Source organism: Phodopus roborovskii, unplaced genomic scaffold, assembly GCF_943737965.1.
Source record: "Phodopus roborovskii unplaced genomic scaffold, PHOROB, whole genome shotgun sequence".
Lineage (NCBI taxonomy): Eukaryota > Metazoa > Chordata > Mammalia > Rodentia > Cricetidae > Phodopus > Phodopus roborovskii.
Window position 1 is genome coordinate 9,598,919 of NW_026126563.1, and position 26,588 is coordinate 9,625,506.

At 51.0% G+C, this 26,588-nt stretch overlaps 1 protein-coding gene across 1 annotated transcript in view; it reads right to left on the reverse strand.

Moving 5' to 3' along the window:
* Window positions 1-26,588, reverse strand: part of Loxhd1 (lipoxygenase homology PLAT domains 1) — a 139,591-nt gene that overhangs the window by 27,153 nt on the left and 85,850 nt on the right. Inside the window, exons 26-37 of the mRNA XM_051202111.1 lie at window positions 23,489-23,670; window positions 19,484-19,600; window positions 18,728-18,890; window positions 15,029-15,183; window positions 11,586-11,795; window positions 11,326-11,461; window positions 9,370-9,578; window positions 8,372-8,557; window positions 5,835-5,962; window positions 4,293-4,410; window positions 1,895-2,069; window positions 7-192 (exon numbers count right to left, since the gene is read on the reverse strand). Of these exons, the coding sequence (XP_051058068.1) occupies window positions 7-192; window positions 1,895-2,069; window positions 4,293-4,410; window positions 5,835-5,962; window positions 8,372-8,557; window positions 9,370-9,578; window positions 11,326-11,461; window positions 11,586-11,795; window positions 15,029-15,183; window positions 18,728-18,890; window positions 19,484-19,600; window positions 23,489-23,670 (1,965 nt within the window). The remainder of the gene's footprint in view (window positions 1-6; window positions 193-1,894; window positions 2,070-4,292; window positions 4,411-5,834; window positions 5,963-8,371; window positions 8,558-9,369; window positions 9,579-11,325; window positions 11,462-11,585; window positions 11,796-15,028; window positions 15,184-18,727; window positions 18,891-19,483; window positions 19,601-23,488; window positions 23,671-26,588) is intronic.

Here is a 26,588-nt window from a genome sequence, read left to right on the forward strand (position 1 = left end):
AGCTACCTTTGTTGTCGTGCCAGACCCTCAGCTTGCAGAGGTGACCCAGGCTCAGCATGTCAGAGAAGTTGAAGGTGTCCGTGTTGTTCCGCTCAAACTTGTTCCAGTTGGCTGACTGCTTCAGGGCCAGGGTCCCGCTGTCCCCATTTTCCCCAAAGATGATGATGAACACGTTGGCGTCTGTGCCTGCCCCTGGGAAACACATAAGTGAAGCAGTAGGAACTGGCTTACTCACAAAGCCCTCTGCCCTGGCCTTACTCCCAGACTCCTGGGACAGGGTCCAGAATCAGTGACACTGGGGTGAGGATCAGAAAGGCCAGAAGTGGTCTGGCCCTCTTAGGTGTTATAGGGAGCCATGGAACTGGCCTTGAGAGGTGCGCATCACAGGTGTTTCAGGTTAGGGTCCATAGCTCCTAGCGCACTGTGTGCCTTTACGTTCCTATGAAACTGAGGCACTCCCTCAGGCAGCAAAGCATTCAGGCCTTCTTGTGATTCTCTGTGCTCCCTAAAACTCAAAGAAGCATGTAGAAGTTTGACAGGACAACTGCTCTTAGATATTAATCACACACACCTTGTATAGCTTGCAAACATCATCGTATCCTAGCAACTACCATTGTATTGATACCGGCAACTGCCATTATATTTTGTTTCTGATAAGAGTTCAATTCTTGGAACAAATCTGTCTCAGCCTTAGTCTTGCTGAGACCCCTCGGCCCTGGTCTGATTAAGATCTGTCTCTCATTGGTTGCATCTGCAGTAAGTAAGCGTTGGCACCTACAATCCCAACCCTCACCTTCTTTTTTCATGTTGCAATTACTGTTGATCTAAGTGAAGTTAGAATAACAAGGATCCTTAGCACAAAGATGCACCTGTTCCCAGGGGTGTGCTCTAAACAGGCATTGACCATTGTTAAGCAGCCAGAGCCCCTGGAGGAGGTGTCTGCAAGGCCGCTCTGTCACACAGCTGTTGCTACCAATGAACTTAGCTATTTTTCCGAGAGTGCGTCATGAAGGAATGAAGAGGCCCTTCAAAGCACGTTGCCACTGGGAACAGAAAGCAATACAGAGGAAGGTCCACTGTGAGGAGAAAAGGGAGGAGGAACATGCTAGAAGCAAACTCTGCTAGATTTACTGACCCATCTCTTGTGCCTGAGATTCCCGCCATGACAGCTCAGTTTCTGTTAGAGAGGACATCTAGGGTGACTGTGAATGCATCTGCCAAATTCCTCTTAATGGTCCCTGGAGAGGGGCCTTGGCTAGAGGAGGGAAGGTAGGAGGCACTTCCTCCTGGCTAGAGGAGAGGCATTCCCTCTCTTTGCTTAGAAGTCCTTGTTCTGGGCATTCTATTAGCTCAGTGGCTCTGTTTGTCTTTCTGGACTCGACTTTGACATCTTCCTGGGATGCTCTGGTTGGCAACTGTAGCCCAGATTTATATGGGTAAGGCTCCCCACTCTGGCTCCGCAGACCCTGGGCTGACATCTACCTAATGGTATGGTAGCTCCACCAGATTGTCAGATTTGTGGGAGCCCTGGAGGTCACAGCTCTATCCCCTGTCCCCAAGCCAAAGCCAAACACAAATGACTGCGAAGCATGGCTTGCCAAGGAGGGCGGCCCTGGGTGAGAGGCATCCAGCAGTGGCAGGAAGCTGCAGGGTTCTGAGCCAAGCGAAGGCTGTGTCCCTAAAATTATCCTCCCCATTTCTGTGAGGAGACAGGGGAGAAACCAGTTTGGCCACTGGGAGGAAATACTTTGCCTCCACAGAAAGGGACAGGCCAAGGAGATGGTTTGGCTTCAGAAGGTTATATGAATTAAAAAATGCCGTGGTCAGAAGCCAGTCTCAAGTCATGACTCGAGAGTGGAAGGCAAGGGAAGAGGGGGCAAGAGGCACAGCCTACCCAAGATGTCGCTAGTCTTCACAGAGACGGTGTAGGAGGTCCACTCCATCATCTCCTCTCCATCAATGACAGCACACATTTCACACACCAGGGTCTTCTTGCCCTTCTTTTGGGACAGCCAGTCTCCATAGTAGAACATGGTCAGGTCTCCTGTGTTCATATTCTTCAGCAGGATCTGGAGAAGGGCCGGGTGGAAACACACTGTCCTACCCAAGCACCATGCCGTGGGCCCCATCCCAAGCTCCCGGATTCAGACTTTTGGGTGTGGGAAGGGCTCTGCTTATGTGTTTTGCTGAAAGTCCCATGCAATGTGGAAACTGGAAATTTATCTGAACAGGCTTCCGCAGCAACGCCTAGAATGTGTATAGGAAAATGTTTTCTGAATAAGTGACCGAAAAGAAAACTAATCAAGCCATTGTCAGCCAGGGAGCAGGACACTGACATTTGCCAAGTTGATGTGGATGCAGTATCTCTGGCTCTCAAGTAGTGTGCAATGACTTTACTTGGGGGACATGGTGGGGGCCAGGACAGATGGCTTTTGGTGGATGAGGGACAAGCTTGCAGAAGGATCTTAAAGATAAATTAAGCCATGTACCTCCAATCCCCAATATATGTATACGTGTGTGAGTGTGTGTGTGTGTGTAAGTCCCAATCATCATAGTCTCCGTGTACGACCTTATTTAAACTAGGGCTATAATCCGTTAAGATGAAATCGGGCGGGCGAGTTCACGCATGGAGACTGTGTATGTGGTAAGAGAGCCGTATGGCAGCTGGCAGAGCTTGAGGACAGCCAAGGTCACATCCCATGCAGTCTTCGGAGAGCACATGGGTTCCTGCTCTTCTGTCCCCCCAAATTCTGGATCTTTGTTACCCAACTACAGGAAACTATCTCACACTGTAAAGACGGTCACCCGACAGCAGCGCCAGCCCGTTTGACACGGGGGGCATGCCTGAGGGACTGTCATGTGTGTCATTTGTTCTCTTGAGAACACAGCAGGCTGAGGTGTGCACTGGTAACACCCTGCTCCATAACAGTGAGTGTTGTGGCTGTCCCCAGTGTCAGGGTCCTGCAAGGCCAGGGGAGGTAAGCAAATGGTGATGAGGAAATGTGGCCACCTTCTTTTATGGGGAGGGGAGAAGCTGAGCCTGTGTCTGTGTGGGGTGTGTCTGTGTGGGGTGTTTCTGTGTGGGGTGTGTCCGTGTGGGGTGTGTCTGTGTGAGTGTGGGGTGTGTCTGTGTGGGGTGTGTCTGTGTGGGGTGTGTCTGTGTGAGTGTGGGGTGTGTCTGTGTGAGGTATGTCTGTGTGAGGTGTGTCTGTGTGGGGTGTTTGTGTGGGGTGTGGCTGTGTGAGGTGTATCTGTGTGGGGTGTGGCTGTGTGGGGTGTGTCTGTGTGAGGTGTGTCTGTGTGAGGTGTGTCTATGTGAGGTGTGTCTGTGTGGGGTGTGTCCGTGTGGGGTGTGTCTGTGTGAGTGTGGGGTGTGTCTGTGTGAGTGTGGGGTGTGTCTGTGTGGGGCGTGTCTGTGTGGGGTGTGTGAGTGTGGGGCGTGTCTGTGTGGTGTGTGTGAGTGTGGGGTGTGTCTGTGTGGTGTGTGTGAGTGTGGGGCATGTCTGTGTGGTGTGTGTGAGTGTGGGGTGTGTCTGTGTGAGGTGTGGCTGTGTGAGGTGTGTCTGTGTGGGGTGTGTCTGTGTGGGGTGTGTGAGTGTGGGGTGTGTCTGTGTGGGGTGTGTCCGTGTGGGGTGTGTCTGTGTGGGGTGTGTCTGTGTGGGGTGTGGCTGTGTGGGGTGTGTCTGTGTGGGGTGTGGCTGTGTGAGTGTGGGGTGTGGCTGTGTGGGGTGTGGCTGTGTGAGTGTGAGGTGTGTCTGTGTGGGGTGTGTCCGTGTGGGGTGTGTCTGTGTGAGGTGTGGCTGTGTGGGGTGTGGGGTGTGGTCTGTATGCTGTGATGGGAGTATGGAGGCAAAACAAAAACTTCACGAATGTGCCTGTTGTAAGTTTCTCACCATCCCTACTCAGGAAGCCCTCAGCCCGCCTGGGAGCCCAGGGACTGGCCACAGCCTGGCTGCCTGGTGGGCTCAGGCTCCTCCAGAAAGAGAAGGAAGGAAGAAAGCTACGTAGCAGTGTAATCACAGGGGCACTGGAAGCCCACCACTCATCCAGCTCTCGCTGCCTCAAGAGTGCCCCTCTCTAATCCCTCCACATCTCTTGTCCCGGGTAACAGCCACCCCCAACCTCCCCACCGGGCTCTGCCCACTGTAATGTGTTTTCTGGCAATAATTCAGCTTCATTCCCAGATTCATTGCCAGCAAGGTCCATGATCAGGATAGCGGCATTACAGGGTCACTTATAACCCAATAGCACGGAGTCGAGGAAGCAGGGATGGGGGGAGGGAGCCACATTACCCTCTCCAGGAACCACTCTGGCCGGCTGCCCATCCCATCAATGCGGATGCGCATCTTGGTAAAGGGAGCTATGTCCAGGATCTCCATGATGAAGGTGTCATTCTGTTCCCGCTCAAACCTGGGGGTGGAGAAGAAGGGACATGGTAAACTGTCCTGGCCATAGACCGGACACCTTGCTGCTCCCAGAAGTTTCCCCCAACTGCCCACCTTTTGCCGCCCAGGTGGGATCCTGGAAGATTGGGTTAAGCAAGCTTGGCTGATAGACATAGCCCTGAACCAAGAGCTGCCAGATTTGGGTTCGATTCTCATCGGCTAGTTCCTTACCTCCCTTTCTAGGACTGGGATCCCTCATTTTTAGTGTGGGAGGGCGACATTCACCCTGCGATTTCACAAAGCTATCCCAGAGAGCAAATGGATGTGAAGCCACCTTTAAGGGTGAGATGAAGTTCATACCAGAAAAGCTGCAGGTGACAGTCTGTAGTGACAAGGCCACCTGCATCGCTGTCTGGCACGGGAAGATGGATCGGCTTCATTTCTCTGTGTGTAACTGTGCAGCTGAGCACAGAGGCTCTGGATTGGTCCATACTCCTTCCTGACAGCTGTGAAGTGCCAGAAAATTGAAGGCAGTGCTGCTCTTGTGGCTACCACTCTCCTATCCAACGCTCCATCATCTCAGAGACGTCTGTCTTTAGTCTTGGGTGCTCTTCCTGCAGGGACACTGCTGAAGGGCCCCTGGGGTGGTGCGGGGGCTCCCAGAGAGGTGTCCCCAAAGGGCAGTTGTCATGCTTCTTTGGGTACGAGACCACACCCAGTACAGGCTGGGTTGCTCTGTCTGTGGGAAGGAATATCTGTCTGGTCCTTGTCACTTCCGTAGCCCAGTCCTCATCATCACGTTCATCGCTACCATCATTACCCTGACAGGCATTGCTTAATGCTTGAATAACCGATCGCCTTCATCTTGCGATTATTTTAGAAGCAGAAAAGTCACAAAAGTAGGATCCCGTGCACCTTCCATGCCACTTCATCTCCCACTGATAGGGCATGGAACAAAACCAGGGAATGGACACGTGCAGGAATGGCAGCCACACAGGTCATTTCCGAGAGACCGGGTGGATGAACAAAAGAAGGAACAGACTGGGTTGGAGAGATGGTTTGGAGGTTAAGGATGCTGGCTGTGCTTCCAGAAGGCCAGGGTCCTACTCCCAGCATGCACATGGCAGCTCACAACTATCTGTAACTCCAGTCCCAGAGTGTCCAGCACCCTCTTCTGGCCTCCACGGGCATTTAGCACCCGAGTGGCACACAAACATAGCGTGCAGGCTAAGCACTCACACACAGAATAAAATAAATTGTTCTTTTAAGGAGGAAATTTTGCTATGGCTTTGGTAGTCAAGGAAGATTCCCTGGCTCTTACGAAAGTGTTGGAAAAGAGCAACTGAGGTACGGCAGCTAGGAGGTCTCATGGTGTACAGCGGGCAGGGCGGGGCCTGGCTGGCTGGGGATGGCGTCGGGTGGAGGCCGGTGTGAGCAGGGAGCGGGTACCTGGCCTTCTTTTTGTCCAACTGCACCTCTTCCGTGCTCCCATTGATGCCGTAGAGGGTCATGAAGATACTGGAGTCTGTGCCTCCACCGACCACGTCACCAGTCCAGACTGTCATTTCATAGAGCACCTGCCGGGAGACAGACAAGTTCCTGACCCTTGACCCCACTCTCCAAACCACCCGACCCATCTCAGCATCCCCAGGGAGAAGACACACGTTCTTCAAGCCCTGCAGCTCTTCTCTGAGCAGAGTCCAGCACGGGTGAGAGCCAGGCCAGCCGCTCCTGGCCCCACCACACCCACCGAGCTGGTGGGGCTCTGGCGGGGGCATTGCAGCCAATGGCTCTCGTGTGAGCCCACCCCTGTGTGCCCACGTGAAGGCAGGACAGTGGTCTTTGTAGCATTCAGATCTGCCCTCCACGAGCTTTTCACCTGGGACAGATGGCCCATCCCTATCCTTGCCCACTCTGTGGAGAGATGTGGGGACATGCCTTGTAGAGTCACGAGGTGGCTCGAATACCATTGTTGTTGGTGCAGGGCCCACCATATGTGTGGAATGGCTATACAAGTATATGCTATGGTGCCGTGTGCATGATACAGCCATACAGGCATATAGTGTGGCACCATCCGTGTGGTACGGTGTCATGAGGATGGTATGGCACTATGTGGATGGTAAGGCCAAACAGGTGAGGGTATTGTAGTGGCTCTAAGTGTCCCCGACTTTCTGCCACAGCCAGCTTGCCCCTGGCATCTGTGAGCAGAGAAAGGGCTTAGAGAGTTCTGCTTCAAGCCACTAATGAGGTGGGCAATTACAATTTCCACTTTAGATTGGGGTTTTGCTCCTAAAGCTTCCCTTTATCTGCAGGTCCTGGAGGGAGGGCAGAGCTTGCGCTTCCCGGGTGTCTGAGTTGAGGCACTATGAAGGCTCTTCATGAGAGGCAGCCTTGGGTGGAGGTTGTCACCTGTGTGCTGCATCCTGGCATCCTGGGCTTCGACTCATCTCTTTGAAACAGGTACCCACAGACCAACAAGTGGCTCTGAGAGTTTAGGAGGGACGGAGAGATGACCTGCCACGTTCTGTCTTACCCGAGCAATGCCTAACCCCACGTTGTTCGGAAGACTTGGACTGTGGACTGTGCTGCATGGTTGTGGTTTCACCCTGGTCACTCTTCCCGAGGGCTGCTCTATTTGGACTCTGCTGGGACCTGCACTCTTCTCCAGGGCACAGCAGGGTCAGGGGTAGCATGTGGGAGCTTGGCGCACAGCAGAACACAGGGCATCATTGTGGGGAATGGACAGGTGGGACTAGGGGATTATTGGGAACAGGCAGAAGCTTGCTCCTTTATTTCTCTTATCCATACAGGCACAAAACATAGAAAGGTCAACGTGAGGGTGTTGATGGCCTGGAAGAGACCAGCTTCCGAGGCCACGCCCTGCTAGTCCCTGTGTTCCTGATTTCCTCCATTAACAGACACATGTCTCTTTGTGTTTCCGAAGGGAGGCGGGGGCAGGGCTCCTGTCACTGTGGCTGGTACCCTGGAGAGAGGCCACTCCAGGCCCTGGCACTTGTCTAAGCGGCCAGTTCACATCCTTTGCTCTGTGAATGGCGGGATGTGGATCTGCATTTCCCCAGAGTGAGCTGTGGTGTGAGCACAGGGCATAGTGTGAGTCGGGCGGTGCCTCAAAGACACACAGGGGCTGGGAGGTGGGTCAGGACAGAAGCCCAGGGTTAGCAACAGGTTCATCCACCTGGCCACAAAGAGGGTTTCTGCTATAGAAAGAGCCCCTCCACGTCCCTGCTGGGCACACACTCTCTCCTGTGGAGGACCTTGGGGTGCAGAGCGCAGCCCCTCTAGCTCCCATCACAGGACAGGCAGGCCTTCTTGGCCATGATCTTGATAGGTTGGCTGACTGAACAGAGCTGGGCTGCTGGTGGCTCCATAGCTCATGTGAGAGGAAGAGGACACGAGGCCATGTGACCAGGAGGACTCTGTATCATCAACTACATGTGTGTCACCTGCCTCTGACGTCCGTCTTGCCCGACACGGACCACCTATGAGGTTCCACACTTGTTCCAGCTCATGTGGCCCATTAGGGACAAAGTGGAACAAAGTGTCATCTGTAGCTCTGGTCTCATGTGACCAGTACTGCTACACTGTGAGATCTGGAGGCCCCCGGTCTCTGGTGCCCTTTGCCCCAGTTGCCACGCTGTGGGTGTGGAGAGCATGACAGTGCACATGTGGGCAGAGCTGGTAACCATCCAAAGCTCTTCAGGGACTATTAGTGATCCTGTCAGTTCTGGCCCAGATTGGGCATGGAACAGGCAATGAAGGGACGTGACATTTGCTTGTGGCATTGGAGAAGACCAAGGCCCAGAGAACCCAGGAGACTTCCCTGCTGTCACACAGCAGTAGACCGAAAGCCGTCTCCTGGCTTGAGGTCAGTGTCTAACTGTCTTTCCGGGCAGGCTCAGTGTCCCAGTGGCTACTGTCCTACATCCCTCACTTTCTTCTTGCGCCTGCGGGGCACACACACATACCTTCACCCCGATGTTTACCACCATGGCATCCAGGAGGTCAAAGACACGGGAGGTGACACCATCGCCTCGGTCCTTGGCAAGCCAACAGTTGCAGCGTAATGTATATTTGGTGCCCTGGGTGGGCACAGCCAAGCACAGCTCCTCTACCAGCCAGCAGCTCTCAGGGGAGGCTCCGTCATGGCCAAGCTGTGAAGTACACCATCCCTGTGAGGATCTGGGCAGAGCTGAGAAAGAAGTCTTCCCTGATCAGTGTCCTCTGTCTGCCTTTTGCTCTCACCCTGAGGGTCTCCTCCCGACAGGTTAAACGCTCACCGGCTAGAGGACCTTCCCCGGAGGAGAGGAGACTGAACGGGTCTTTGGGCTAATCAAAACATGACTCTCTGTGGGCCTGGCCTCACAAGGCGAGCTTTAAGAGTGAGTGTGGATGTTAGAGATGTAAGAAGTCAGAGATGTCTGAAGATAGTTTATCTTCTACTGGCCTAGATCAAGAATGCTGACTCATTCGGGTGAGCACAGAAAGGCGGGGACTGACAGGAACAGAAGGCCACAGCAACAACAGCAAGAGAGTAGTGGGTCTGGACAACAGTTAGTTGGCTTAGAGAAGAGGGACAGAGGCTCAAGAAAATATCATAGGCCTTGTCACACCTTGCTTTCATGTCAAGACGACTCAACAAGTCCCTCAAGCTAGAATCCTGATCCGGGACAGTGCATGCACCTGAGTTGTTTTCAGTTATCAACTTGACGGTAACTTCCTACATAGCGATGATAAAATGAGGACACTGGGTATCTCTACAGAATGACCAGAGCAAGGGGAACTTGAGGTCACCCCTCCCCCTACCTCGACTGATGGTGGAGGCTGGAGATCTGCCTCAACTCAGAAGGGCTCAGGGTCGGTCGTTATTCTGCTCTGCCTGCTCTCAGCTCCCCACACCCACATGCTGACCAGTCTGTTTCACTCCCCAGGGGCAGTCACCATCATGGGGACCCAGGGCCAGCACCTCGATCTTCTTGATGATGCCCACATCCAAGCCGCCCACGTAGAACTCCTCCACAGAGCCACAGCTGAAGCCTCGCTTCCCCTGGGGGTAGTCCAGCCAGATGCGGTTGCTGCGCTCATCGTCTTCCCCGATGAGCAGGACGAAGGCTCGGCTATCCGTGGCCGCGTCCTTGTGTTTCCCAGTGGTCACTGACACGTAGTAGGGGACCACTGCAAGAGACAGCGGGGTTAACTCCGCAGCGGGCCATTCTTTGCTCAGAGACCAAGTGCAACAAAGAGCTTCCAGATAGGCTGCAAGTTCACGGTGGTGTGCGTGATTGCACGAGGCAATCAGTAATGCCCCATGGGAAGACACAAGAGAGTGTCCTTGTGACCCTTGGTGTGTCAAGTTTCTGAAAGCCTTATTGGCTGAATATCTTCCTTGAATTTTCCTTGAATCCCTACCTGGTAGGGAAGTATAAAGGCAACTTCCCACCAGGTCTGAGAGTTACATGCCCAAAACACTAACCACTGTTGAGGAGGAAAGTTTCACAGAGAGTGGAAATTGGGGAATACTAGCCAAAGTGTGTTATACCTGTAACACAGCTGGGGGAAGTTCTAGAGGCATCCATTTCCAAACCAAGCCAGGTAGTGTGATCATCAGACAAACCCACTTAGATCATGAAGCTTAGATTCTACACACTCAGCCAATACCTATTTTCCTTCCACTAGGAATGATCCTAATAGGTAAGCTGGTGATCGCTGTGTGGGATTCTGGAGTAATTGTTTTAAAGGCCTGGATCTCCTGGAAGGAATACACTTCTATCCATTTTGTTTAAGATGTGGGTTTGATGGCTGGTGTTTCACTTCTCATCTTGGAAGTTACCTTGGGTGGCCTTTACGGTACGAGCCTTCTATGAGGTTCCAGAGTGAGTGGGTTATAGAAACCTAGCTCCCTGGGGCATCCCAGGGCTGTTGAATTAGCTTTAGATGGCTTGCTTTTGAATTTTTATGCACTAGAAAAATGCTGAAGTTGTTTAGGTCACTGGCTCCAGGTCCCTGTCATTTGCAGTCAGGAATCAACAAGCCAAGACCAATTCTACTGGCCATTCATCCCAGATGACAAGGGACATGACCCTGCTACAGTAGGCTTACATTGTATATCTCTCTGAAAGGTTCCAGACCAGTCTATCCCGACTAGAGTCACTAGCATGGCACTCTATACCAGCACAAGACCTTGCTTGGCTCTCCTGACCTTTGCACAGGTCAGGAGAGCCACTTTATGGATTCTGTCATTTTTCACATAGTGAGATAGTGGCATGTAGATAGAGTGCCAGTCTCTGCTGGCCCCATAGACCTACGCCATACTTTCCTGGAGGGAAACATCATGCTGGTCACACTCTTAAATCTAAGAAGGGAGGTCTTATAAATGTTCAAGAAATAAACATAGAATGGCCTTATCTCAAAAATATAATAGGCGAATGAATTTCTCAAAGAGTTAGGATACTGAGTCACAGAGGAAGTAGACACAGAGGCCAGGCACTGGCTTATCCAAAGCTGGTGTTATTGTCAGAATGGGCATTAAGTCCCCCGCAGAACCTCTTTCCTGCACCAGAACATACTACATTACACTTTGGGTGGCAGATTTCCACTGTTGGTCTTGCTTTCTGTTGGGTTGGCCCAGATCACCTGGCCAGAAATCATACTCTGAGAGTCTGGGTGAGGGCAGAGTTTAGGGCAGTTCCTTTCTGGTGGGTGGAGACCATCACCAAAAGTCTCCCCATTGCTTCATTTGGAGGGGCCTTCTCTCTGCCTGCTCACCTCACAGGGCTGTTGTACACATGAACACTGCAAAATGCAAAGCTCAAGACCCAGCTCATCAGTTACAGTGGGGCTACAGTGACAGCCTGTCTAATAATAGTCGACCGTTGTTTCCCTGTGCCTGTCCCTCTTCCAAAGAGCTCCCTGCTCTGCTTACCAGGCCCATCCTGGACATAATCAGCCATGGGTCCTGTCACCGTGGCAATGTCCACATCTGCCATCTTGGAACTCAAAGCGATCTCCCAGAAATCTGCGGGGCTGCTGCAGTTGCTACTGCGGTCGCCAGTGTATTCCTGCAGAGAAAAGAACAGCCTGGGCTCACGGCAGTGTGGGTACTGTCTGCTCAGAGATCTCCCCTGGGCATAAAAACAACACGGGGCCATGGTTGCACGGAGGTCCGAGTACCCCTTGTGGTACCTTCTCATAAAAGAGCCTCTCCAGCCGCCCATCCTCCTTCTTCAAGGACAGCCAGCGCCCACACAGGAACAGAAACTCATCCTCATTGGTGTCATTCCAGATCTCCACCTTCTCCACATACCAGTCTGCACACCATTTGGTGTTGTCATGGCGGAGCTTGATCTTGTAGATGACACCCAGGTCAGCGGCCTCAATGATGAAGGTGTCGGCCTGAAGGGTTCAAGTATGGGGACTTGGCGGGACACCTCATTTTAAGGCCCTCCAACCCCATCTTCCTAATTACTGGATTGACATTCCCAGATGGGGATTCCCCCCTAAAACCAAATTAAAGTCCAAGTTCAAGGCTCACTTCCTCTCTGACTCCATGACATGGTCTACTCCTATATGCCCCTCCTTGGGGAAAACTGCCTTTGCCCAGACTTTTTGTTGGGATGAGCCTGTGGGTGTTTGGAAGGAAATGTCTCACAAACTGTGAGACATGCTTGAAGGCTATGATCAGTGCGGATGAGGGCTGTTGGCGCACGTCTGTTAATCAGAAACCGCAAACTTTACGTTCACCGAGTCAAATTGAGCACACCCTGCGCTTGGTTGCCTGTGTGGCAGGAAGACCTTAAGATGTCCCCAGGACAGTGGGGAACCAGAAGCCAGCTGGGGCCTCATCCTTTGGGAGCAGCAGAGCGAATGTGGGGCATTACCCATGGAGTGGATATGTGTGTGCTTACAGGGAAGAGTCAGCCCCATCTCCACTTGAATATCCTGGTGTAGAAGGTTCCAGATGAGAAGAATTTAGCTAGCTCTATGCCTCATGGGCAAAGGAGAAACCACATCTCACTTCAAGCACCACATGGAGCTTCCATGCCACATGGGTATGAACACAGAGAAAACACACTGAACGGCATAGAGATGAAAGTGTGGCTACTCTTCAAAGTATGCTCAGCGGCCTGCTGGGGACACGGTAGGCGGGCTGCGCAGGGCGGGTCCTGAGAGTTGCAGATCACCATGGCTGATTTGGTGCTGTCCATGGTCTGTGTGTCCCTGGGGGACTGACTGTAGGTAGTGAGTGCTCTACTAGCATTGGAGGGGTTGAGCCAAGGGCTGGTGGCACCTGCTGGGGAGACCAGGTTGGGTTCAATGCAGAGGCAGATGAGGAAGGGTGGATGGTGATAGGACTGCCTGCGATGATCCGAGGATGCTTAAGGGAGACGCTCTCAGATCAGGCAACTGGATGAGGGTACTGACAAGAAAGTGGCATCTACAACGACGCCTGGCTCCCAGAGTGAGTGGTAGGAGGAATGGAAACTTTCAAACCCTCAGCAGTGAGTTGAGGGATGCACAACTGGGAACTGGGCCAGATGCACCTTCAGCTCTTCCTGTGGGGCAACAAAACCAGAAGAACTGGGCATGGTGGCCCATTCTGTAACTCCAGCACTTGGGCAGTGGAGGCAGGAGGACCATTGTGAGTTCCAGGTCAGCTTGGGTCATTCTACAGTTTGAGTCTGTTTTGGACCCTGTCTCAAAAGATCCCAGCAAAAGGAACCAGAAAAGACTCCAAACAACAAAACCAGGAGAAATAAAGAGATCATGAGATCGTGATGGGGCCAGACAGAGGGAGAGAGAGCGAGAGAGAGAGAGAGAGAGAGAGAGAGAGAGAGAGAGAGAGAGAGAGAGAGCTGAATCTGAACACATCATTTTCATTTGTATTTCCGTCCATTTAGTCTCTGTATTTGTTGATCACCTGGTCTTTGCCAGGCTCTGGCACAAACAAGTCCATCTATCAGCCACGTGAGACACGCTGCTATTATACCAATGCATTTACCAGTCATCAACAGCAGGCATCCGTGGAAGGTGGGGGCAGGAAAGCTCTCCCAAGCTTTACAAGGCCCAGCATGCTGAGCCAACTGAGCACAGCTGGTATTTCATTGTTTAATTCAGCTGGCTTTCACCATCACTCGAAACTATTTTATGGGACACAGAAATGTTAAGTAACTTCCCCAAGATTACATAACAAGTTAATGTTGGAACAAGTGTCTAAGTCCAGATGATCTGAGCCCATGGCCTTGGTACTTGATCAAGCATAACCCGGGTATAGAGCCAGGGACACCACAGGAATCCACTTTGACCTCTTTGGTTTTCTATTTTTCTAAAATGGAAAGTGCAAGATGGGCCCTCTCCTACATACAATTGCATCTCTTGTTCTCTCTCTCTCTCTCTCTCTCTCTCTCTCTCTCTCTCTGTGTGTGTGTGTGTGTGTGTGTGTGTGTGTGTGTGTGTGCGCGCGCGCATGTGTGCATGCGCCTTGTAAATAATCTCCCCTGGTATAAGGTACATTTCTTCTTTCTCGGCACAGAGGTCTAATTGGGATCGCATTATTATTCACGGTTCAGAATCAAGCAATAGAAGTTAAAGACGGACAGCTTTTATCTAGATGACTAATAAGAGTCCTGGGACATACCTTCTGAGGACACAGCAGCCAGGCCAGGGCTCCTTCTCTGAACCTGGCACATGGTGTCACCAAGCATTGAGCCACTTACAGAACACCTGCCACTTGTCCCAAGGCTACCTCCCTCCTCATCAGCAGCAGGTGCTTCAGTACTAAAGGGGCCCATCTGGCTGAGAATCGGGCTCTTGGGACATTCACGACTGCCTGCCCGTACATGGCCGTGGGCTACACTGTCCCAGGCCAGCTCCACGCCTGCTCTCCTCAGAGCAGCCCTGGCCTGTGGGGTTCCGGGTAGACTTAGGCACATGGAGATGAAGGAAAAGAGGTGAGGATCAGGTGAGGGGTGTGGCAGGGTGCGCAGACGGGAGGGGAACTGTGGTGGGGGTGGGGGAGGGAGGCTGAGCTGCACAGAAGGCAAATTTGGATGGACTGTCTTTCTTGTGAATCCCAGTGCATCAGAGCTAGAAGCGCCACAGATACTGACAGGCCACATGACTTTGCGGCCTTTTTGTACTCACAGAGCCTTGCTAGAGAGGTGCTTGGCCCTCAGCACACAGGCCGGGTCAAGGTTAGGCTGCCTTGGTGGCAGAGAGGAGCCCTTCTGGTCTCCAATATTATTTCTATTGTTCCTGAGAGCCTCGGCTGAGTATCATACACGTTAGACAATTTATATTTGATTCCTCGTCCTGAAACGTGGAGACCAAGGTCAGCAGAGCTGAATGAGACAAGGAGATGAAGGGAGAGCCAGGTGTCCAGGCCCCTCATCAAGTCTCAGTCAGGCCAGTCCCTGCCATCCTGCAGCCTCCACCACCACCCCATATACAGGGCCCGGAGAAATGCACTGGCTGGGAAATGGGAACAATCTGTGCATGCAGAGGAAAAGCAATGCCAAAAGCCCAGAGGAGTATGCATGAGTTCCCAGACACCCCCAGGACCAGAAGCTCTGGCAGTCAGATGACCCAGAGAAGAGACGGGTGGCAGGAGCCCAGTGTGCCTCTCCTACCGTGCCTCTCTCGAACTTGTTGGTGCGGTTCTCTGATTTGCCAAGGTACCGCTCCCCGGTGTCCCCGAGGTCTCCGTAGATGGTGATGTAGACCCTGGCATCTGTCCCGGCTCCAGGAACATTCCCTGTGAAGATCTGTACGGAGTACAACACAACTGCACAGCAAGTCGGACGGGCAGACAGACAGAGGGAAGAGAAGGGTGGCAAAGTGTTAGCTCTAGGGAGCAAAGTTTGTTGTATACGAAGGTCTGGTCCAGGCCCTGAAACAGCAGCATCTTCCTTTCACTGCTTGGCTATGCAGGGTCAGCTGCAGCACACTGGGTAGGATCTTCATTCCAGAGTCTCATCAGATCGGGACTCAGGAGGCTCCCAGAGAACCAAAAGATGGGAGCTTTTGGAATGCCCCCAGTCCATCCACCCAGTGTTCAAGGACCATCTTAAGTGTGTTGTCACTGTAGCCACTGAGACTTTATGCTGTGATACTGACATTGCAAAGCCTTCTCATCTAATTAGTGTTGACACTAGTTCCTTCTATCTGGATAGTGTGTGTGTGTGTCTGTGTGTGTGTGTGTGTGTGTGTGTGTGTGTGTGTGTGTGTGTGTACATGCACATGTAAGTGTGTGTGCGCCTGTACAGTAGTTTTCGATCCCCATCCTTCCTTACCTATTTTGATTTAGTCTTCAGCCCACTGGTACCCTTCACCTTGCCCTAGTACTTCACCAAAGCCACAGTGACTGATGCCTTATCCTGTGTCCCCATGGTGCCTGGGGAAGGGCTGAGTATCAGGGTGACCAGTATACAAAGATCTTCAAGAGAATTGAAATTAGTGTGATGTCTTGGTTTTGTTCTGCTGCTACTGCTCAGCAAGGGTGGCTATTATTAGATGGCTATTGCTTGCTCAGCCTCCAGACCTGTGGATAAGCAAGTCCTCCATATGCTTCTACAGATGCTTGGAAGGCTTCTATCCCTCCCCTCTGTAGCCTTTTGCTCTGGGGAATTTGGAATGTCTGGCCAAGGATTACAGGACTTGGCTGGACTGTCCCTTAGGGAGCAGGGTGTGGAAGAAGGTTTTAGAGCAGTGGTTGCAATCTGGGAGGAGGAGGGCTTCCTGAAGCACTGTTTTTGGCCACCCAGAGAAAATGACCCGAGTGTTGACACCCAGAGTGCAATGGCATCGCACGGCGGGAGAAACAGGGTAGTGTGATGCTCACCCTGGACTGAGGTCCGTTCCGGTGACCCCCGTGTACCTATAAGACCTTAGAAAATGGTTCTCCTTCCCACAGTGACTGAGATGGGCTTTCTTTCCAACCCCTGTAAGTGAGTCCACAGCCACCTCCAACTCAGTGTAGCAAATCAGTGTGCTGTGGGCAGCTTGCACCCACAGTTACAGTTCACACCCACACATGATTCCTGGTGCCCTTTATTCCACTGGGTTCTGCGGCGTCATGCTTGCTTCTGGCTTAGGTGGGTTCCTCATCTTCCACACATCCTGTGGCCACTAAACTCTTTAGCTCCGCCTTCTCTCCTCTCCCCTCATTTTGCACAGTCTAGCTTTGCTTTCCTTGACCTCATGAGTCTTTAGCTTCAACCCAGGTCTCTCTGTTTCGGAATTCCAACTCCTGTCACCAGTGGCTACCGCCACTGAGACTGGACCCCAGCACTACAAAATCACACATCTCAATGGAACATGATCCCTCCTGTACCCAACCCCTTCTCCAAACCATCCCTCACCTTCCCCCTCTTCATAGTACCCTGTTGCTTCCTGAGACTCGAAGGTCAGAGGCATATGCCCTGATCCACACAAGAGATCAGGACCATTTGCTCCAGCCCCACCCCGGTCAGCTTGGTGGGGACCAGCAAGCATGTCATGGGCTTTAATAACTGATGATAAACTTGTCTCTGTGTTGCTTAAATGACACAGCATTACCCAAGTCTGTCGGGCCAGCACCAAAGTGAGGCAGCATTAGGAATCTCGTCACAGCTTAGACATAGCAGTTGATGACTATACTCTCCCTGTCATCCCCTTTTACTTCTGGAAGCATCGAATCCTGTTCCACATTCTAAATTGTCATGGGTGGGTGGACCTGTTAGGATGCCTTTTCTATAATCCTCGTTCCAGACTGCGCTGCTATGATCTTGGGGCTGTGATCTTATGGTCTCCTAACACCCCCCCCACTCCACCTCCTGCTGCTTTCTCTGGTCCTTTGGGAATTAAGAAAAACAATTTGGCCTCTGATGCTGAGCAATATGGGTATGCGGGATCCGGCTATTTCTGGATCCTCCTCCCTCCCGGGCCACATAGCTTGTCAGGGAAGAGGTGTCTCCCTAGAAACCTCGGAGTGGGTTCTGTGGTGTATGGTTTATAGAGGACATCTCAAGGCTGCTGCCGGGAACAGCAGCTCAGGTTGTCCATCTGGGGTCCAAGTAGAAAAGACACATCTCCCTGACTGAAGAGCAAAGGAAATTCAGAGAAGGCTGTGGATGGAGAGACTCGCTCTGGGGCAAGATGATGGCTCAGACGAAAGGGAAGCAGGGGTTGTCACCGTTTACAGAAAAAGGGAAATATAAGTTTGCCTCTTGTCTCTTGACTCTCGTCAGCAGGGAGATCTGTACCCCAACTCCACCAGCTCCATAAGAGAATCTTAAGTTTTACTGGAATCCTCGGTTTAACTCCAGCTTTTCCAAAAACTGTAACACCATAAATTTGGGTTGGTTTTCCAAGTCCTCGGCGCTTGCATAGCCTGTGTAGAGAGCCCTGTTGGGAGGGCCATGGACATCTTTTGTGTGTGATCAATGGTAGCGCCTTTTCCAGATGGCATTGGTTATTGAATAGTGGCTGGTGAGTAACACAGGGAGTGACGTGGACAGTACTAGCTGTGTGGTAAGGGAAGGAAGGACGCAGTGAGGGAAAGGCTGAGGAGTGAGCCTTGAATGCCAGTAGACACAGACAGCACCCAGCACTAAGCAGACTGCTTAGGGACGATGGGAGATAACCAGAACATGGTGATGTCACTGAGACCAAAGGGGTCAGTGGGTGGGTGGCCAGGACGATTCATACCCGGCAGAGGATAACATCCGTGGATGATAGTGATCAGTTCATGAAGAAAACAAAACCCCGTGACCCTAGACCAATCTAGAAGCTGGACCTGGCCCCCAGAAACATGCCTTGCCAGGAGATTTCTACCTTATTTTTCTGTCTTAAAAAACAAAAACAAACAAACAAAAAAAAACCCCTCTTCTTTTACACTGCAGAGTTTCAGAACAGAGGCTCACGTGTTAGGCAAATAATCTCCCACTGAGCTACACGCCAGCCCTAGACCGTGCTGCAAGAGTAGAAAGGACTAACCCACACCAACCTGTGGCCAAATACACTGAGCATACAGAAGCCAAGAGCGGGGTAATCTAGGCAGTGGGTGACCTGTTGGCTTGTGTCATGCTGCAGAGGCAGGGAGAGATCTGAGCACAAAGCTTGCACGGAAACCGGAAATACTCTGGAAATTGGCCTGTCATCTACCTGCTCTGTGAACTTGGCAAGTTCTGTAACCTCTGTGAGTCTCAGTTGCCCATTGGTAACCTAAACCATCCTCATCCCCATGTGTGCCCATGTTCAACCTGGCTGGGTGGGGCTGGTACTCTTCGAGGAGGGGTGTGGTCCTGGAGCTGCCTGTGTGACAAAAGCCACCTTTCCCACACACTCACTGTCCAGAGGCTCCTCCACTTCCTTGTAGACTTGTCGTAACGACCCATCCTTCATGTACTTCTCAGTGAAGATGTCATAAGGGACCAGTTCTCGGATGGTCTTCTTGTCATCCTCAGAGGTGGCAAGCCATCGATCACATGGGAAGGTCAAGGTCTCTGTGCCCTGGGGTGAGGAGGGAGGAGGAAGACTAGTCTGGAAGGTGGAAGCCACCAGCTCCAGGATTTGCCAGCATGCTCATCAGAACCAAAGACAAAGAAGATTTCTCACTGTACAAAAACACAGGGAATCTTTCTGCCCGTCTCAGAAGACCCAGCCTTGGAGGCTCACACACCCACAGCAGGAGGAGTTAGTTTTTGAAGGCTGTTCCTCTTGGGCCACTTAAAAATAGATATCTGAACCCTGTCCCTGACACTTGGGTCAAGAGGACTCTGTGCTTTTAAATCTGTCTTGTCACCAGCACCTGTCTTTTAACTGTGGAGATTTGCATTTTTTCTAGTATTTTCCAAGTTGTTGGAGTTGACCCTGAATAGAAAGAAGGACATAGTGGTCACTCACTGGTCCTGTGGCTTTGGGACTTGGGCACAGGCAGAGACCAGACTAGATTGACTGCTTCCCTTGACTACCAGAAGAATCTGCCTTGGACCTGAGCTAGTTAACATGCCTGGGAGGCTGGAGCAACCACCACGCCAATCTGCAGCGAACACTTTCTGGAAAAAGGCAGATGAAGTAGTAGGAAAGACACACCTCAGACTTACATCTTTGTCAGGGAGGAGCCTGCGGATATCCACATGGGAACAGTGCCACCCCGGGTTGATTCCAGTGTTATCATGACCAATGCGGATTTTCTCAATGATTTCACCCACGTCTTCTAACTTCATAAAGAAAAGCAGGCACAGTGTGTTAGTAGAAGGGCTTCAATCATATTGTGGCTCCTTGGGGCACCCCATCTTCAGATCCCTCTGAACTTCAGGGGGTTATTTGCTCTCTACATGTCTCTACTGACCAGCCAGGCCAAGCCCCTCCTCTATATACAACATGCTAGTGCTTCCTTACTTCAGTCTTGACTTAGTTGGCCCTGATTTGTGCACTCAGATCTCTCAGGCACGTCTGACTGTTCATAGAAGCTATAACCTTCCCCATCCTCCATGACTTAATGCCATAGGAGCACATGCTCTGAAAACCGAGTTGGGTCTCAGAAGAGATCGAGTACAGCCTATGCTCCTGTCTCCATAGGCCATGTTCAAATCTACCAACTCTTAAGAACCTCTCCCTTTCAGTAATTCTTTTTATCTACTCTTACAAATTCTACTCAAACTTCCAGAAAAATGGTGTCTTAGTCAGCCAAAGTCAGGGTCATGGTTGGGGCAGCCCAATGATGTTATGACTAGGTCAAAGATCACAGCCTGTTTCTTTTTGTCACCTGCTGCCTAGCTCTAAGTGCCTGTTCAAGCACCATGCTACTCCATAGATGGACAAAGATGCCACAGCTGCCATGACCTTGCTGTCCTTCCAGAATGTTCCACTGCCTGCCACCTGTTCTGAATCAGAGAACACGTAGTCACAAATTGTAGCACAAATAATAAAAACGCAGAGGCAGATATTGGGGTTAAAGCTGAAGACCAGAGAAGCAAAGTGGTCAGTCACTAGAAAGTTCTCACTGCTCCTCAGACTGCCTAGACTTCAATGAGTTCCTGTCTCCTCCCGCCTTATATTCCTCTCTCTTCCCAGACACATCACTCCTGTCTCCAATTCCTTAGTGTCATCCCAAGTGCTGGGACCAAAGGTGTGAGCTCTGTTTCTTTTTTAGAGTGATTCCTCTCATGTAGTCCAGGGTGGCCTTGAACTCACAGAGATCCATTTGCCACTGTCTCCTGAATGCTGGTATTAAAGGTGTGACCACCACTGTGTGCCCTCTATGGCTAATTAGCGGTGTAGTGTGTGTGACCAACTAGTGGCTTAGCTCTTAACTAGGCATGTTGTTAACTAATGACTTAGCTCTGCATCCTGACCTTCAGGCAAACTTTATTTGTTGGATTACAAACAATATATCCTTAGGGACCTTGCAAGTCCTGACTACTCAGAGTCACCTAACAAAGGTCAGTGCTTCCAAGTGATGTACGAGCCGTAGAGACTTTCAATAGATCTTGTCATTCAATAGAGGAACAGATGCCCAAGTGAAGCCTATGGTCCCCAGCATCTCAACTGACAACTTCACTGCCCAAAGTGGACAGGAAATGAAGAGTCCTCTTCTACCCAAGGGTTTCTTTTATTTCCCTGTCCCATGGGCTCTGAGGCTTTTGGCTTCAATGGCATTTCTGTGACCTTTGGCCTGCAGCAAGCACTTAGTTGCTTTCACTGGGGGACCATCTTGGCTGTGGCACCACAGACAGTAAGGAGGCCTTCAGAAGACTGGTGGTCAGGGGTAGTGGGCCTCATAAACAGGCTCAGAAGAATGTCCACCAGAAAGGGCCTTGGTACTCCTCCTTGGGAGGGGTGGAGGTACTATCCAACAGAGTTCTGGGGCTGTTGTGACCCTAGACTCACTGCATAATGATGGGGATGTCCTTCTGTATCCATGTTTCTCATATTGGTTAATGAATAAAACACTGTCTGCCCAATGGGGCAGGAAGATAGGTGGGACTAGGATGAGAATTCTGGGAAAGGTAGGCAGAGGGAGCCTGCCTAAGACAGTCACCATGTAAGGACCGGGAAGAAAGGACACACCGGGCATTCTCCAGTAAACCAAGACCACGTGGAAATACATAGATTAATAGAAATGGGTTAGTAATTAAGACAGAGCTAGCCAATAAGAAACCTTAGTCACTGGCCAACAGTTTTATAATTAATATAAGTCTTAGTGTGTGTATTTGGGGCTGAGAACGGTGGCAGGACCAGGTGGGACAAGGAAACCTCCAGCAACAGCGTAATGTCAATTTAGCAAGTGGAAACCTTTCTTGCTCTGGGCGCTTATGTGTGAGAAGGGATTGTCGCACTGCCACCCTCTTGGAACTGTCATGAGGACTCAATAACTTGGTCTGCACTGAGTGCTAAGACAGATCTGATGTTTCCAAAGAGCTCAGAAGTCCCGTCAGTGTTCTTCTCCCAGCAAGCCCCTCAGGGTGGACTATACAGAGAGGGGGCCATTTGCAAATGGCTAATCCAGACTCAGGACCAGAAGGTGATGTGTGGACTGCGGATCCATCATGGAGAGCAGAGAGGCAGAAGATTCAGGCAGGAAAGACAGGCTAGGAGACAAAGTCTTTCCATTTGTTTCCAAGCTCTTGCATTTCCCTAGGACCAGGCAACTGAGAAAGAAAAGACAATAGCAAATGAACTACGGAGTTATAGCTGCCCTACTAATGGGCCCTCGCTGACAAAAGTCTGCAGAAGTCCTGCTGAGGTGCAGCCTGGGTGTAAACTGATGACATCACACTCTGATGCACTCCCATATCATCTTTTGTGGAAAGACATTAGCCTTGTAGAGATGGGTGAACCAGCCCTGGATTTCCTGTGATAGACCTCAAAGCTGATTCCTCCCAGAGAGGGTGGGGAGGAAGCTGTATTTCTGGGGCTGCAGCTGGCTGAGGATAAGAACAAGCTATACACTTTGTTTCCCACCAGAATATATGGGCATGTCATCACTGGTCCCCATTACCCAGAGAGCTGAGGCTTCCAAGGTTCCTGGCTCCTTTCCCAGGCTGGCTTCATTGCAATTCGTTTCCTAAATCTCTTCATGCTCCCTGTGACTTCAAGCTCCATGTTTGCCCATTTCCACCCATGGACCATCGGGCATGCTGTTCACCTCTATTTCCCAAGGACGCCTCTCTTCCTTGTCCTGAGAATGCCCATTTTCATGTCTATCTCTAACCCAGCTCCTCCAGGACATTTTCCTTCTCTGAACACCAACAACAAGCTCAATCCACCTGGGAGTCTACCACAGAGTGTAAGAACATACATGTCAGAACCAGTTCCCCTAGGTTTGATTTTGGTCCCCCTGCATGCTAGCTCGGTAGTTTGGGGAAAGCCATTAACTCGGCTGTGGTTCAACTTCTCTCCTCCTTACCAGGGCGAGTATAGAACAGAATTGTTATAAGGATCCAGTGAATGAACATAGATAAAGTCTGAATGTTAGTGCCTCTGACCCTCAGGACCAGTGGTGGCAACAGTCACTAGATGTTTCTATCTTGGCTCCCTAACTCTACTACAAGCTCCTTTCAGGCCATCTGGGCTCTCCTGCTGTGTCTCCTGCCTAAGCTAGCTCACAAAAGGGGTCAGAGCAGACATAAGGAGCTGCTCTGCATAAAGGCACGTGCTGGAACCCACATCCCCAGTAAACGTCAGATGATGACAGAACCCCTTGCCCAGACCTGTCAGGAGCTGTGAAACACACATTGGTTCTGTGTCCAGCTGTCTGCAGCTCAAAAGCCAAGCAGGAGACAGAGCCACATGTGATCCCCTGTGAGAGATTTGCACTACCCAACACCCCAGCTGCCCGCCTGTAAGCCTGCCATGTTCATGGAAGAAGCATGAAGAAACCCTGTTGGCATGCTTCCTGTTCCCCTTGGTCCTGGCCACTTACCATCACCTTTAATCCTGACATTCGTCCTAGAAGGCCCAGCTAGCTTGATCATCCTCCTGTCCAGCTGGACATATTGGAGGCTCAGAGAGGCTGGACTCATCCCCCATTAACTATGGTCCATCTAGATGAGGGGGGCTACTCTTGACCCAGCCCCTCTGTGGCGGTGCACAGAGCCAGGTACCTCGACGATGAAGCGGGAGGCCGACTTCCTCTCGAAGAACAGCTTCTGCTCCCTCTTGTTGGTGCAGAGGAACTTCTGGCGGGTGCACACAGCGTCACAGCCGTAGATGACTATGAAGATGTTGGCATCGGTCCCAGCAGCAAAGACATCACTGGTGTAGAGGGTGATCTCATACGGGACAACTGAGAGGGATGGCAGAGGACAAGGCCAGGGTGTGGCAGGGGGAAAACAGAAGACACCATAGGTGTCTTTCCAGCATCACTGGCCTATCATACAGAGCTTCTCATGCCCGCTGTCCACAGCCAGCCCCCAATCCTTCAGAGAGCGGATCTACCACTGCAGCCTGGCTAAGCATATGGATTATGTCATTTGAAGAGCTCGAGTTGAAACATAGTATCTAAGGTGATCAGTGAGTCCTGGGCAAGTTACTTAGGAGCCTTCTTTCCATGAGTCTCCTTAACGTAATAGGACTCTGTAGCCTAGAGCTTTGGATCTCTGAGACAAACTGGCAATCCGGCCAGCCAGGCTGCAGTGGGGGCATGCCATTGTGTTCTTAGCCACTCATTTGTTCCACACTTGCCTGTCCCCCTGTGCCCGTCCATGTCACACTGGCCTCTCATTCAGCGTCCCCAGCTTTATAGATGTTCCTAATAGGGGACCGGCCAGGAGGAGGAGAGGGATTCATCAGGGTTTACTCAGTAGCTGCAGAACTATCTGTCCTTAAAGGAGAGTTGGCACATTAGAGCCACTGACAAGCACTTCCCGGTACGACCGCTCCACGACAAGTGACTAGCATGTTTCTATGAGGGCTGAAGATCTCCACTCTAGGAGCTCTTAGGGATCAATAGGTAGAGATTCCTAAGTCCCTCTTCAGATCGTCTAATTCACACCTCACACTGTGGTCCGAAGCTATTAAGCTAAAACAACAGTGTCAGCTACAGGCTGAGATTCATTAGCAGGTTATGAGGTGAGGTTAGTGAGTCGTCAGTCAGTAGTATTCTGAACAGAGAACTCTATTGTATACCACACAGACTGGCATGTGTGTTTGTCTCACATGGATATGTATGGGTTTCTGGGCACAGAGAAATCTATATCTATAGTTGTATCCACTCATCCATTTATCTATTTATCTGTCTACGTATTCATCCATTTATCTACACACACACAGAGAGAGAGAGAGAGAGAGAGAGAGAGAGAGAGAGAGAGAGAGAATGACAGAGGGAGAGAGACAGAGAGAATATGGATACAGACTGGGAAGAGGGCTGAGTTGATAAAATGTCTGTCACGCAAGCAAGAATGAGGACATGAATTCAGATTCCCAGAACCCACATAAAAAAGCTAGGCACTGGGTCACATGCCTGTAACTCCAGCAGAGTGAGGGATGGGGGTAGGACAGAGAAGGATAGACTCCTCAAGTTCAGGGTTAGCTAGCCTGGCCAAAGTGATAAACTTCAGGTTCAGTGAGAGATTTATCTTGAAAAAATAGGAGCTACAAAGCACTTAAGGAGCCACCCAACATTGATGTCTGACCTCAACATGCAGCCACATACATGTATACATACCTACACTATCAAGTACATACACCACAGCATGCCACACTGCACACACACAATATGTCACATATGTGTACCAAAGAACAGGAGCAGGGATGGAGGGAGGGAGGGAGGGAGGGAGGGAGGAGGTATTTGACAGACCCGCCAGGCTGAAAGAGACCCTACTTATAGCTTGTTGAGAAATAGAAGCTCAGCCTTGCCAGGCCCTTAGGAGTGGAAAAAGGTTCCATCTGCAGATCGATCTATCCCTGGGTCTGTGGAGGTCTCTCCCTGGATAGGGCCTGGGAACCTGAAAGATGGCAGTAGGTAGGATTAGGGCTTTCCCAACATCAGGAGCAAGGACTGTGGAGACTTCTAGCAGGCACCAGCCCATCCTGCTCCAGTCCTGGGCCCAAACTTGGTTCCTGGTTCTGCTGCCATCCTAGCTGTATTTGTGCCTCTGATTCCTTAGCTGTATTGTGAGGTTAGCTAGATCTGTGGTTGTGTTCTTTAATTATGAGACTGTCATGAGTATGTTTATCAACAATATTCAGAAACAGCTTGACTTGAATGCTGTGGCGCTATGCTAGATGGTATAGTGGGGCATTTACTGAACCGGCTGTCCTGAGATATCCCTTCATGCATCTGGCCCCTCAGACCATAATGAAAGCCCCAAGACCTGCCTAGCCCTCTCTTAGCATGACTCTGACATTCATGGCTCTCCCGCGACTTCCACATCTGGATCCCTGAATGCATGTGTGGACACCCCAGAGCACCTGTTCCCATTTGCTGTGTCTCCTGTGAACCAGCAGGCCTCTGTAGGCTGTGCTCATCTGCTCCTCCTGGCTCTCCTGTTCTTTCCCGACCCACTCCTTAAAACAGAGAGAGCATGAGTCTGAGATTCGCCTGCTGTAGGTTATGTCTGCATGCCATGCATCTCATATAAAAGACCTAAGCATCCGTTGTTGTCTGCAAGGGTTTTAAGCAAGATCCAAAGATACAGAGGGGCACTCATACAAATCTCAAAGTTGTGAGATAGAAACCATGGCCTGTTCAGGTGCAGGAAGAGAGGGGTACCGGCTTACAGGGTCCCACTCAATCCTGCCGTCAGCTCTAAGTGCCAGTTTGTCCTGACACGCAGCAGCTCCCGGGCTAGATCCAGGCCCTGACTACAGAACCAGAAAGTACATTGGCAGGCAGTTGGTTCCCACTTTGACTGCTTTGGCGAAGGGAAAGCACTCGGCTGATCCATCATGCTGGAATCTGAGTTATTTGAGGAAGGCATTTAGTGTTGTTCATATTAGCTAGGAAAAAATGTTAATGCTCCATGATGGTTTCAGATTTCCACACATTCCCGCAGATTTTCACTGTTCTGCCGGTTTTGGTTTGGGTCTTAGCACCTAGTGCAGATTTATATGTTCATGGGCATTAGGTGTGAACATTTTCACAGCAAGAAACCACTCACCCACCTTCCCCTTTGATGTGTCCAGTGAAAGGAATTACATTTACCCTCAAGGACACCCCTACACACACACACACACACACACACACACACACACACACACACA